Source organism: Dermacentor silvarum, chromosome 10 (genome assembly GCF_013339745.2).
Source record: "Dermacentor silvarum isolate Dsil-2018 chromosome 10, BIME_Dsil_1.4, whole genome shotgun sequence".
Taxonomy (NCBI): domain Eukaryota; kingdom Metazoa; phylum Arthropoda; class Arachnida; order Ixodida; family Ixodidae; genus Dermacentor; species Dermacentor silvarum.
In genome coordinates this window covers 83,091,662-83,105,349 of record NC_051163.1, presented here as the reverse complement: position 1 = coordinate 83,105,349, position 13,688 = coordinate 83,091,662, and the positions used below count along the sequence as shown (strand labels likewise).

Genomic DNA, 13,688 nt, shown 5'->3' with positions numbered 1-13,688 from the left:
CACCTGACTGCTGCAGTGGCGCGCCCCCGGTTGGTGTGGCTGCCCTGCCGCAGCCGCGTCTTGCCGCCGGTGGCGCACAGCGCGCGTTTTTCCGCTAGTGTGTAGGCGCATTTATTGGTAATTACAAATAAAACTTCAGCCTACTTGAAGTTGCAGCTTGAATGATATTTGTCACATATATAGCTGGAAAAACTGGAGCCGAGACCCAAGCTCACAGCGAACACAAAACAAGTGCTTCATTGCTTCATCCAAAACTGCCCAAGCCCTGCTCTGGTCACTCCACCTTCTGCTCGCAGCAGTAGGTGGCGCTACAGCTAGTGCCGCACAACACTACCAATTGTCACACTCCTCCACCTTTAGCTCTTGCCATGGAGAATTCCGGTTCACAGGGCGTCTTGTCCAGGCATTTGTTCGCAGTGCGACAGGGCATTCTCCCGATGGGAAGGCTGCTGTTGGGAGCCCAGTTTTGTTGTGGGGCTGACTTTTTGACTGTTCTGGCTCAGCAGCAGCTCCTGCAGGCTCCACAGGCACTGTTGCTTGTTGCTCAGCTGGCTGATCTAATGGCACAGTGTTTGTATGTGGTTGTGGCTGTACGTGGTGGGGGCGGATGTTGTCCCCATGTCTGTGCCACACAGTTTCATCATGTAATACAACCTCAGGTGAGGCGCTTCCCGTAGGACAGCTAACAGAAGCAGGTACCTATGGTGGGGCTGATCGGAAGTTCCTGGTGAACACTGGGGCATCAAGATCCATTATTGGCGCAATGCGGCAACCCTTGTCCGCGTGCAGTTCTTTTGCTTTATCTGCTTCAATTGAGCAGACGATCGAAGACTTGGGCGCATGACATCCAAGGGTGTCTCGATTCTTCATGCCATGAGCAACTCGCACGGCGCACAGCCTGTTCCTTCATGAGGCGTTGAGTGGTAGTGGAAGAGCACCCTGACCAATTGTGTCCTGAATTCAGCCGGTGTGCTTTTCTTCAGTTTATCTTTGATAGTGCGTACTACCCACTCTGCAGCCCTGTTGGTAGCAGGGTGATATGGAGGCACCAGCATGCGACGGATGCCATTCCTGTTCACGAAGTCAGCGTACTGGCTGCTGGTAAGTGCTGGCCCATTGTTGGAAACTACGATGTCTGGCAGACCATGTTGAGAAAAGACAGTCCTGAACACAGACGTCGTGGTTTCTGCAGATGGTGACGAACAGTGTGAACGTCTACCTACTTGGAAAAAGCATCCATCATCACGAGGAAGTAGTGTATTATGAATCTACCTCCAAAATCAACGTGGTTCCTGGACCAGGGTTTCTCAGGAAATGGCTATAGCATAACTGGCATCTTCCTGGCAGACTTCTAATGCTGTTGGCAAACAGGGCAGCTCCGCACCTGCTTCGTCATGTTCGTCAGGCCACCACACATGGGACCTTGAAATCATCTTTCATTTCTCAATTCCAGGGTGGCCAGCGTGAAAACGCTTATGTACTTGGGATTGCAGGGACTGGGAAACTTTGACACGCGCTCCTCACAACAGGCATCCTTCATGCAGACTAAGTTCAGTGGTCCTCGTAGTATAAAGGCCCTAGTCTCCACCTTCCGGAAAAGGACTCCTGCTCAGGACAGCCTCAGCCACTTGTCACAGTATGGGATCCCTTGCCGTAGCACGTCTAACGACTGCGGGCAACAGGACATTAGGGTATGCTTGTTCTAACATGAAGACATTCGCAGGCGTAGGGTCATGAACCTCAGTTGCGGGAAGAGGTAGCCGTCTGAGTCCATCAGCATGGCCTAGCATCCTGCCTGGCTTGTAGACGAGCTTGAATTGATAGCTTGATAGTGTGAGTGCCCACCTGAGGACTCTCGGTGACGCCTGGCATGGCACACGTCACGCCAAACTCGACTTGAACCAAAAAGTCCTAGCAATGGCTCGTGGTCTGTTACAGCAGCGAACGACCTTCCCCACAGGTACTGATGAAATTTGCGGACACCAAAAACCAAAGCAAGACCTTTCTTGTCAGTCTCACTATAGTTCCGCTCAGCAGCAAGCATAGTACGTAAAGCCAAACCTACAGGTCTTTCGGTTCCCTCTGCTTCGGTTGGTGCCAAGACTGCACTAACACCATACGGTGACGCATCGCAACTGAGCACAAGTGGTTTCTCGGAATAGTAGTGTACCAGAACAGGTGCATTTGACAAGAGCCTTTTACTTGTGATGAATACTTGCTGTTGCTCTTTCCCCAGCTGCACTTGTCCCCTTCAAGAAGCAGCTGATGCAAGGGACGCAGTCTTGTTGAGATGTGTGACAAAAACCATCTGTGTAAATTAAGCAGGCCAAGATAGCTTTGGAGCTCCTTCGCATTCTGTTGCTCTGGCGCATTGATGATTGCCTCTACCTTCTTGGGGTCGGGCTTTAGACCTTGCTTGCCTATAATGTGGCCCATGTATTTCACTTCGGGAGCGAAGAAAACACATTTCTCCAGCTTCAATCTAAGGCCCACTTCCGGAAGTTTCTGCAAGAGAGAATAAACATCTTTAATGTCTAAATGCAGCTTTGGAGAGGCGTCCTCATTCCAGAATGCCTTGAGCTCGGGCCGCGTCCTGGGCCCTCGCAATCAGCCATTGCTGATCTTCGGGGTCGGAGCTGGCCAAGGCTCTCTCCCAAAGCTCGTTGGTGTGCTAAGGGTTCGGAGGATTGAGTGGTGCCTCTCTGCAGCCCCCTACTATGTGCCTGAGGGACCCGGGCTCTGCGCAGAAGCGGCATTGCGGAGAGAATTGTGTAGGGGCTATGAGGTGGTTTCTGGTTGGGTGGGGGAATGTGTTAACCTGTAGAGCTCGGAGGAATCGCTCCTGCTCTCTAGGTAGTGACTTGTGTGGGGGTGCATATGTTCTGCGGGTTAGCGTGTAGTGTTGTGTGATGTCGTGGTATGAGACTAGAGGGTCCTGAACATGTAAAAATGATCAATGAAAAAAAAACAAGTTATTCAGGAAATTTCTGCGTTCGCGCGAATCTTCGGACCTTGCAACATTTAAAAAATACAGAAACAAATTAAACAAAGATCTCAGAAAAGCTAAGGATTTTTATTATCATCACCTGTTTTATGATGCGCAAAAGAAACCAGACATAACTTGGAGAATTATAAACGATGTACTTAATCCAAAGAGTTCCGATTCTCCTGAGTTGGAAATAACTTTAAATAATAACAAAATCTCTGGCACTCCATTGGCCGAAGCATTCAACCAGTACTTCACAAACGTGGCGCCAACTACACTGGGCCCCATAGACGCAGGGATCACAGATAAGTTCATGCAAACTATTTTTTGGAGCCAACAGATAATGCAGAAGTTTGTCGAACATTCATCGGACTGAAAAACAGCAAAGAAACTGATATTGAAGGGTTCCAAGTTTGTCCTGTAAAATACGTGATTGATATTATTGCACCCTACTTGACCTACATATTTAACTTGGTTTTTGAATCTGGTTCTTTCCCTAGTGCAATGAAAACAACCAAAGTGTCAGTCATATTCAAGGGTGGTGATAAAAATGACTTAGGCAATTACAGACCGATCTCAATACTGCCAATATTTTCCAAAGGTCTGGAAAAAATTATTGTTTCTCGTCTAAATGGCTTCCTTATGAAACATAACGCTCTAAACGACTGTCAACATGGTTTCCGCAAAGGACGCTCTACCGAAACTGCACTGCTTATCCAGAAGGAATTAATTATCAATAGCCTAGAAAAAGGAAATTTAGTTCTCGGAATATTTATTGACTATAGTAAAGCATTTGACCGTCTACAGCACAGAACTCTTTTAACAAAGTTGACGGCCTACGGTGTACGCGGAGTGGCTCATTCTCTGATGTGTTCGTATCTGCTTGATCGTAGGCAGAGCGTTGTCATAGGAAATGGTATTTCCTCCAGCAGGGCAATATGGTCAGGTGTTCCACAGGGCAGCGTCTTAGGCCCCCTTCTGTTCGACATCTACATTAACGACATGATAGACACGCTGAACGAGGCAACAATCGTTCTATACGCGGATGATACCAGCCTGTTTGTATCTGGTCCAGTGGCTGACGAGGTCATCTGTAAGGCAAACGCATTCCTTTCCACGTTATCAGAATGGTCCAGCCGCAACGGTCTCAAAATGTATAACAAAAAATCCAAAGCAATCCTCTTTAGGACCAGGGGTAGACAGATATTTCTATGCGACGAACTGCTGCTTGATAATGTACCAATTGAGATTGTTAGAGAACATAAGGTACTTGGTGTCGTTTTCAATACTGTACTGAATTGGACACGCCATGTTGACATGTTGTCGAAATCCTTGGTATCAGCAACAGGTGCCTTGTCACGATGTCGCCATTTCTTTCCGGAAAACGTGAAATCACAAATTTATCAGGCACTATTTGCGTCATACATTAACTACGGCACGCTAGTGTGGGGCACCACTACAAATACTAACATACACAAACTTCTTGTTCTTCAGAAACGTGCACTTTGAATTATAGCCAAAGCTCCATATCTCCACACAACATTACACCTTTTCACCAAATTTAACCTAATCAGAGTTACTGAGGTGTATTACTTTCGTTTGCTGTATTCATACTTATTTTCCTCTGAAAAGTTCTCCTCACTTCTGAAATCGCTGTCAGGACAACAACGGCAGTTAAGTGACCAACGCACCCGTGGCCAGGACAAATGCTTGTCCCGAAAAGGCGTACTAATTTCCTAATGCAGTCAGTGGTCTACAATGTCCCTTCTCTTTTCAATAAATATGAAAACGAAGGTATTGACGTTCATGCCTTAACCCGGAAAGAAATGAGACGGCATTTTTTTGTTTTCCAGTGATCCATGACGCCTGTGCGTGAAAACAAGCGCGCAGATCTAATAAACTGTTGTTAAGGTATCGCTATCTTTCTTTGTATACTTATGGTATTTACTTTAGTTTTCATTATGACATGAAGTTGCGTTGTTTTTCTGCTTTTTACTTTTCAATAATTCTGTCAAATGACCACTGTTCTGCACAAACTGATATCTAATATGTCTTGATTAATCCAACCCATATACGCTTATATACTTTATTTTGTTGTACGCTGTCTGTAGTGCTGTCATAAAGGGTCTTCAGGCACTTTCAAGCTTTTTACACAGCTTTTCGCCTGAAGGACCCCCAACAAATTGCAACAAAATGTTGGAAATAAAGATTTGATTGATTGATTGATACGCTCGGGTTCAGATTCCTCGGCGTCGGCTCGGTGGGTCAAATCTCGAGCCACGTGGTTGGCGACCTCGTTGCCAGGAATGCCGTGAGGAGCTGGCGCCCAGATGATTATGACTGACCTGGTTGGCGGCATTTGATTTATTATCTTGAGCGTAGTGGCATGAATTCTGCCGCTAGCGAAGTTGCGGCACGCCTGTTGGGAGTCGGTAACTATGACTTCAACCTGTGTTTGGGAGAGCATGAGGGCTATGGCTGCTTCCTCGGCTTGGACCACTTGGCGAATCTGATGATTTTCAAGTGTCTGCAAGACAGTCATCAGATTCGCCAAGTGGTCTTTGTCGTCAATGCCTGTAATAAAATTGTCATCAAAGTACACAGCTGTTTTTTCGGCATACCACGAAGATTCATCTCTGGCTGAAAGATAGCAGGTGCAGCAGAAACGTCAAAAGGTAAGCGTGTATACTGGAAGAGACCCTTGTGTATGTTGATAGTCACGTATTCACAGCTTTCGGCATCCAGAGATATCTGCTGGTAGGCGTCTCGCAGGCCAAGTTTTGTAAACTTGTGACCTCCTGACATGGCTGCCCACAGTTCTTGCGCACGTGTAACTGGGCACGTTTCCATGAGCGACACCTCATTGACTGGTTGCTTGAAATCTCCGCAAATTCTTATTCTCTTGTTCTTTTTATCCGAACAGCCACAATCGGCACTGCCCATTTGGCTGTCTTCACGGAAACGAGAATGTTCTCACGCTGAAACCTCAGGATCGCCTGCGTTACGAGGTCAACGAACGCGAACGGAAGTGGGCGTGGTTTGCAGAATTTCGGCACTGCACCTGAAGGCACAGTAATTTCGCGGGAAATCCCTTGAACTTGCAAATTCCTTCTGCAAACACCTCAGAAAAACGAGCAACCAACTCGCTGACATCACTAACTTGGTTAATTAGTTTGAATCCTTGGACGCCAATGTCCAAAGCTTGGAACCAGTTGCACCCGAGCAACGTTGGAGCAGTGTCACTGGTGAGGTACAACGGAAGGACCCGTTCCTGCCCCTTGTATCCGACGCAAACGTTTGCCTTGCCCTTGACTTGCTCGAGCTCCCCACTAAACCGACGCAAAAATACGTTTGACGGTTCTAGACTCACTTCTGAAAAGGCACGTTGAAACTACTCTACTGGTATTACGGAGACCTTTGCACCGGTGTCAAACTCCATTGGAAACGCCTTCCCGAAAATTTCCACGGTGTCAAGGAAGGGCGGGACAGTCAGCTCACCGCTGAGTAGTGTTGTACACGTTCCTCTAAAACAGAAACGACGGATCGTTCCTCGTTCCTTCCCAATATTGAAACGAGTTCCCGTTACAAATTTCTGTAGTGCAAAAGGATCGAGTTCCACTTACACTTCGAACATCGGAACGTGTCATTACATTAACGTTACATTTTATTATTCTTTAAATAATATATAGTGTCGGATGACCCTAAGGCGAAAGAAAATGGGCAATTTTAAACTCACATCGAACTACATATATTATACGAATTTGAATATCGTAAGCAGCAGATGATCTGGAAATTAAAAGAATCCAAAGAAACCCTCCTATAAAATTTTTTTGGAGATAGCACATACTCCAGACATGTCTAACTGCAACTTTAGTGCTCGTCTATTACAAGTGCAACACATATGGCACTTTCCACTTCGGTCTTCAAATGCGCAGTAAAGATACTGCACTTCAGATGTGAAAATAGGGAGTTACAAGCACCAATATAATTACATTTCTTCCACAAGAAACCACATCTAAAGAAATAATAGATATGCGTTTAATGAATGCTACATAAATATTGCAGTATGAATGAAAAAAAAAACAAATGTCCATAATACATATTCGCACTTAAGTCCCTTGTTTGAACTCAGCAAGAGTTGCATCTCGATGTTCGTTCTTGACAGACGAACCCGTTTTTCAAGCAGAGCTTGTATTCTCTCCTAAGTGTTTGTGGTAGTGGCGGTAGTGGCGTCACGTTAAACCGCTATCGTAAACGTCCCTTGGTATGTACCCGTAATTGGCATGGAAGGGTGCGAATGTATGATTCACATGACTGATAGGTCATGACATCAAAAACATCAGGTACTCGTCAGATACGTCACGATTAACGATAATAAAATCACGCCTGGCGCATACCCGCATTGGATATGTGCGTATGGGCAAGGCGCAAGAAAAAAGAAAGAAAGAAAGAAATCACGTGTTGCTCATACCGGGGCCGCACATTTCAGCTCCGCTCCCAGAGTAGAGCCGGCGCGGAGACAGCTGCGCCGGCGCCGGATCACGTGACGCGCTCGACCAATCAGGGTCGTTTAGTGTATCACGGGGAGAGAAGGAGAGGCAGGGGCTTGGCGCGTACTCCACCGGGCTTCCATCGCCTCAGATAATTTACGGCGTCCGGATGGGAAGGCCGCGCGTGGTGCGTTCCGCCGAGAAGCAGGCTGCGTTTGAGCGACAGCACCGCGAACTCGCTCGGGAAAGGACTCCTCGTCGACGTGCCGATTTTAGTGTGAAGGCTTCCGAAGCCCAGGCGAAACGTCAGCGAAGAGCCGCGGACCCCGTGTTGCGGCAGCGCGATTTTGAGGCCAAACGTCATCGAATAGCCGCCGTCCCTGAGTTTAGGGCAAATGTAGTAACCGGCTGCGACAGGCAGCAGCACAACGAGACGCTAGCTGGTGGTGGAAAAACCTTTATTGAAGGCACCGCTGCAATATATATATTGCAGTGGTGAAAGGGTTTAGGAAAGGGAACGCCGCCGATAACTCGCGCACAGCTCGTTTCGCTGGTGCGCAGCAACATCAACAGACAATATAACATTCCTTCCCACTTAATTTAGAACCGCTCTATCAGCTGCCGAGTTCTTGTCGATCGCCGTAGTGGAGTCTGTGCAGAGTCAGTCGTTTCCGCGGTCGCGTCGACGTCAGGAACTTGCTGCGTCGGTCGAGTTGGTTCGTCAATGTGGCCCGTCGGTGGCTGTTCAGCCGCAGTCGTTTCCACGTCTACCGCGCGCAGCTCTGGTGCTGCCGGGACCGTGCTTGTCACGCGAGTCGAAGAGGCAGTGCCAGTTGTGTCAAGTAGCCCGTCCACTGTTCGCTTGCAATGGTGTCATAACCATTCCCTCCAGTGGTACCTTCATGACGGTGGCGGACTTGGTCGACATGGCGCCGCACTACTCCGGCTGGAGTTTCCACCTTTACCATCCTGGCTCCAGACGTACACTGTACGTGCCCTGGCGCCCACTTTGGGCCGGTGCCATAATTCCGCACATACACTCTGCTGCCTGGCGAGAAGCCCAGTCATCCGTACCTGTTGCTGAACCTGTGGCCCTGGGCGGCAAACACGTGTCCAGGCGCGAGCGTAGTTGGTAGCCCAGGAGCAACTCCGCATGAGACTTTCCTTCCCTGTGGGGGGTTCGCCTGTAATTGAACAACAGTCGCATGAGGTTATCTTCCAGCGCCCCTTGTTTCATCTTGCGCAACCCATCATTCACGGTTCGAACCGCTCTTTCAGCAGCTCCGTTCGACTGCGGGTGGAATGGCGCTGTGCGCAGATGCACAATATTATTCCTTGTTACGAACGTGGTGAACTCCTGACTTGTGAATTGAGTGCCATTATCAGACACGATTGTGTGCGGTACTCCGAACCGACAAAACATGCTTCGCAAACAGCGAACAGTACAAGCTGTGTTCGCGTGCCTCATGGGAACCGCTTCAATCCATTTAGTATGCGCATCAACCGCCACAAGTATCATCTGGCCTGCTATTGGCCCTGCAAAATCAATGTGGATCTGAGACCACTTGTCATAGGTCTTGGGCCAACTTACTGGCGGGGCTGCTGCCGGCATGGGTAGATTCTGCACGCAGTTTTCACATTGTGCCGACACGTCCTCTATGTCCCTGTCAACACCCAGCCACCAGAATAACGACCGCGCGACCGATTTCATGGCCGATGAGCCCTGGTGCGTTTCATGTAGCAGCTGTAACATCCTTTTTTTGTGCCGCAGACGGTATCACAACCCGACTTCCCCAGTAGACTGGGGGCCCACGACAGCTCCAACTTACGGTCGAAGAACAGCAGCAGCGACTTCTCCATTCCTTTAGCCGTTCGCGGCCACCCATGCAATATATAGCGTGCGACACGGACAAACACTGGGTCCTTGGCGGTTAGCTCTTGTAATTCGTGGGTCGTTACAATACCTTCATCTAGGGCCTCGAATGACAAGACGTACTCGGGTGGGTCGCCAACAAACATTGGCCCAGTCGCCTCTACTGGAAGTCTGCTGAGGGCATCTGCTGTCAGTAGTTGCTTCTCAGGCACGTACTGCAGCTTGTACTGGTAGCTGCCCAGGAACCGTGCCCACCGTTGAATGCGAGCTGCCGCCATCGTTGGTGTCTGGCGATCAGGTCTCAGTAGTCCAAGCAGGGGTTGATTGTCGGTGACCAGGGTGAACTGCCGACCTAGAAGATAATCCCGGAAACGAGATACGCCAAAAATAAGTGCCAATGCTTCTCTCTCCAACTGCGAATAATTCTGTTCCGCCTTCGTTAACGTTCTGGAGCGGAATCCAATCGGCCTATGCTCATGTCCTTCTAAATGGAACAGCACTGCTCCTACGCCGTAGGGAGACGCGTCGCATTCTAGCTTCAGCTCTTTGTTGGGGTCGAAATGGACCAACAGTTGTGAGTTCTTCAGGCTTTCCTTGGCTTTTTCGAATGCAGCCTGATGCGGTGGCCGCCACTCCCAGCGCGCTTTCTTTTCCATTAGCCGGTACAACGGCGAGAGAAGCGCGGACATATTTGGCAAGAATCGTGCATAATACGTGATCATGCCCAAGAATGAACGCAATTCCGTGACATTACGGGGTCGTGGCGCTTGCATGATAACATCTACGTTCTTCTCAATGGGATGCAATCCTTCACGATCTATTCGATGCCCAAGATACGTAACTGACGGTTGTCTGAACTTGCATTTGTCGCGCCTAAATTTCACGCCGTGATCTCGGAATCGGTCTATTACTTCCTTAAGCCTCCCTCCGCTGTCAGCGCTACGCTCCGACACTAGCACGTCGTCAAGGTAGGCTTGGACGCCCGGTAACCCGCTAAGTATCGCATCCATCTTCCTTTGAAAGATAGCCAGCGCTGAAGCTATGCCGAACGGGAGTGTGTTATAACAATACAAACCGCGATGGGTGTTAATGACACACAACTAGCGGGACGCGTCGTCTAGCGGTACTTGGTTGTACGCATCCTTCAAATCCAACGTGCTGAAAGCCTCGCCCCCATTTAAGCTAGCAAACATGTCCTCGACTACCGGAAGTGGGTAATGCTCCACATCGCAAGCTGGGTTGAGGGTGACCTTAAAGTCTCCGCAAATTCGAACAGTACCATCCTTTTTGAAGACTACTACGATAGGCGTAGCCCATTCCGCATGCTTAACCCGCGACAAGACTCCCAAGGCCACCAACCGATCAATTTCGCTTGAAACCTTGTCACGCAGCGAGTAAGGAATGGATCTAGCATTACAGAATTTTGGCGTCGCTGTCGACTTGAGCTTCAGGCTGGCAAGAGGACCTTTGATGAGTCCAAGGTCTGCCGAGAAGACGTCTTCGTAGTCCGCAAGCATACTGTTCACCCTGTGAGCGGATGAACGTGTAGCGGCAGGTAATTCCGGCGCCGTCAGCTGTCTAATCGTCACGCCCATATTGCTGAGCGCCGTTATCAGGTCGCGTCCACACAGGCTCGGTCCTGAACAGTCAAGCACAATTAGTGTGCACATGACGGACACATTTTTGTACCGCACCGACAGTTCGAGTTCACCCAGCGTGGGCAGCTCTCCCGCGTAACACGATAACTTCATTCGGGGCGCCTTCAAGCGTGGCCACTGTGCGCCGTGTCGCTCGTAGATATGGCGCGAGATGACGCACACCGGAGACCCTGTGTCGATTTCCATCTGTAGTTCAACACCTCCCCAACAAAATGTGCGTCGTATTGGTGTTTCCAATCCGTTTTTCTTTTCAGAGATTACGGTACAAACGTGTGCCGCGCTGGCTTCATCGCTGCCGTCAGGGTTTGACGTGGTTTGCATGACCGTCAATGCTTTAACACTCTGTGCCCGTTTCGCACTCTGCCCATCTGATATCGGCGCGTCATAGCACATCCTAGCCAAGTGCCCCCGTCGCCCACAACGAAAACAGCGTGCCTTCGTCCACCGGCAGGCATTATCGTGATGCCTCGTGCTTCCGCATCTTCCGCACGTTAGCGCTGCGTTTCTGTTGTGGTTAAGGCCCCTATATTTATAAAAGTAGCGCCATTCTTAGATCTTGCCGCCACCGCGCTCACCCCGGCGCTTCCTCCTCGCCCTCTCTTAGCCGCCTCCTGTCGCCCCAGCCTCCTCCGCTCCCCCATTGGCCAATCCGTGTCACGTGAAAGTTCGCGTCGCGCATTTGTATATTTTTTTCTTTCCCGCGCGCTCCGACTGCCATTCTCGGGCCCGTGCGACGAAAGTGCAGTACGCACAAACGGATCAAACGTGTTATGGTCAAGAACTTCGTTGTGATGGCATGCTGCTGCGCCTTAAGTTGCCGCAACCGACAAGGCGAGGGCAAAAGGCTTTTTTTGTTTACCATCCGGCGTGCGCAAACGCTTGCTGCACACTTGATATTTGCGCCGTCTCGCATCGTCGCGTTGCTACTTCCAAAACGGCATTATTAAGACCAGTTACTGACTGACGAAGCAAAATCGCGCCTCAAATACGTCTCCGCAGGGCGCGATCGAAGTTTTCCTCGGATTTCCTCTGGTAGCGCGTTAGCTGTCGTCTGCCACGGCAGGCCCGACGCAGGCGGCGCCACTGTCGATATCGCGCCTCGATCGCGCTGGTCGCGCCGAGCGCGATAGTGGAACGGAGGAGGAGGGAAGTGGATGGCGCTACTTTTATAAATATAGGGGTTTTAGTTGTGGTTATCTTGAGATGAGCGATGACGGGCTTGCACTTTGAGCAACGTTGGTGATTCTACGCTCATATCTCTAGCATCATTGTCCGCAGCTTCAGCTGAAATGGCTATAGTTTCGGCGTCTTCTAGCGTCAACCCTTCTTTCGTGAGTAGCTGCTTGCGCAGGCTATTTGAGCGTACGCTGCAAATAATCCTCTCCCTTAAATTCGGTCTAATGTGCTGCCAAAGTTGCAGTTGTCCGCTATGCGCCGTATGTCGACGAGAAACGCTTGGATCGACTCCCCTTCCAGTTGTCTACGGGTAAAAAACTTGTAGCTCTCTGTGGTCTCATGACGCTTGGGGTCGTAGTAGCTATTTAGCGCTGCAACTGCTTCGGCATACGCAAGCGAATTCGGAGTCTTGGGTGCGATTCGACCAGCTAGCACTTGAACTGTCTCCGTGCTGAGGGCAGTCACCAGCAGCGCCCGTTGCTTATTTGAGTCGGTAATGTCATTTGCTTCAAAATATGCTTCTGCCCTTAGAGGATATGGTTGCCAATTATCTCTGGTACCGTCGAACAGCGGTAGCTGAAGACTGGCCATGGTTCTCTTTGGTGTTTCACGTCGCGGTAGGCCGGTTTCACCGCCGTGTTGGGCCGCTTTCACCGCATGGTCGGTATACGTGATCTTCATCGCCACTGTAGTAACCGGCTGCGACAGGCAGCAGCAGAACGAGACGCTAGCTGGTGGTGGAACACCCTTTATTGAAGGCACCGCTGCAATATATATATTTACATCTTGTGTGTAGTCCTGTTGAAGTTAAACGTTTTACGAAAAATTGTATCGTCACTAACACGATGATATCATGTGGATTGAAGACGCATGCAGTAGTTGGCTGCAAAAATAGTGACTGGCATATGAAGAAATGTAATCAATATATGGGGCTAAGTTCCCGGACCGCTCCTGCAACTGTCCGTGCGTGTTTCCGGCACTTCGATATGTACGGCTTTCCTCGAGGATACAGAAATTTGCTCATCGTCCAGCATTGTATCGCTAAGCTTCAAAGAAAGGACTTCACCCCCGGTACGTCGGCAAGAGTGAGTACTGCTCGTTAAACAATAATTAAGGGAGTAGCGCGGCTTCCTGTCATAGTAGGTTTCGCTCACAGTATCTATACCCATCTACCCCAACCGGCCCGGAAACTTACGCCGCCCTTTCGCCAATGTGTTACGAATAAGTGAATGGGCGCACAATTGAATATATGTGCACTTTACACGCACAATAACTGCGTGGACTACACCGATAGCGCATGAATGGTCGAAGCTGAATGTTTCGTGATGGTCCACCAGAGTAAGCGACTTACTAGCGATGATAAATCTTTGCTACAAGGTAATGCAGTGTACAGAACAGTTACGTTCCTTGTGCCTTGTGCGCAGCAAGAACAAACCTAACAAAACTGACCACAACCGCGAGCGATTAGGCAGAAAATAATCAGATACTGACCGCACGAGAAGTTT

At 49.4% G+C, this 13,688-nt stretch overlaps 1 protein-coding gene across 1 annotated transcript; it reads right to left on the bottom strand.

Moving 5' to 3' along the window:
- Positions 1-383: 383 nt before the first annotated feature.
- LOC125941052 (uncharacterized) lies at positions 384-11,459 on the bottom strand. Its single transcript, XM_049657972.1, has 4 exons — positions 10,767-11,459; positions 9,441-9,701; positions 1,005-1,135; positions 384-557 (listed from the first exon to the last, which is right to left on the bottom strand). Exons 1-4 carry the CDS (start codon positions 11,398-11,400, stop codon positions 384-386), a joined length of 1,200 nt encoding a protein of 399 aa, XP_049513929.1. The 5' UTR covers positions 11,401-11,459.
- Positions 11,460-13,688: the final 2,229 nt, after the last annotated feature.

Excerpts from the sequence above, each read along its gene's own strand:
- LOC125941052 (XM_049657972.1), bottom strand. The coding sequence starts at position 11,400 with ATGTGCTATGACGCGCCGATATCAGATGGGCAGAGTGCGAAACGGGCA. Across the intron at positions 9,702-10,766 it reads GACAGCGACGCCAAAATTCT|GTCGGCAGTTCACCCTGGTC; the intron begins GTAATGCTAGAT and ends ATTATCTTCTAG. Across the intron at positions 558-1,004 it reads ACAGGGCTGCAGAGTGGGTA|ATCAGCCAGCTGAGCAACAA; the intron begins GTACGCACTATC and ends CTGTGCCATTAG.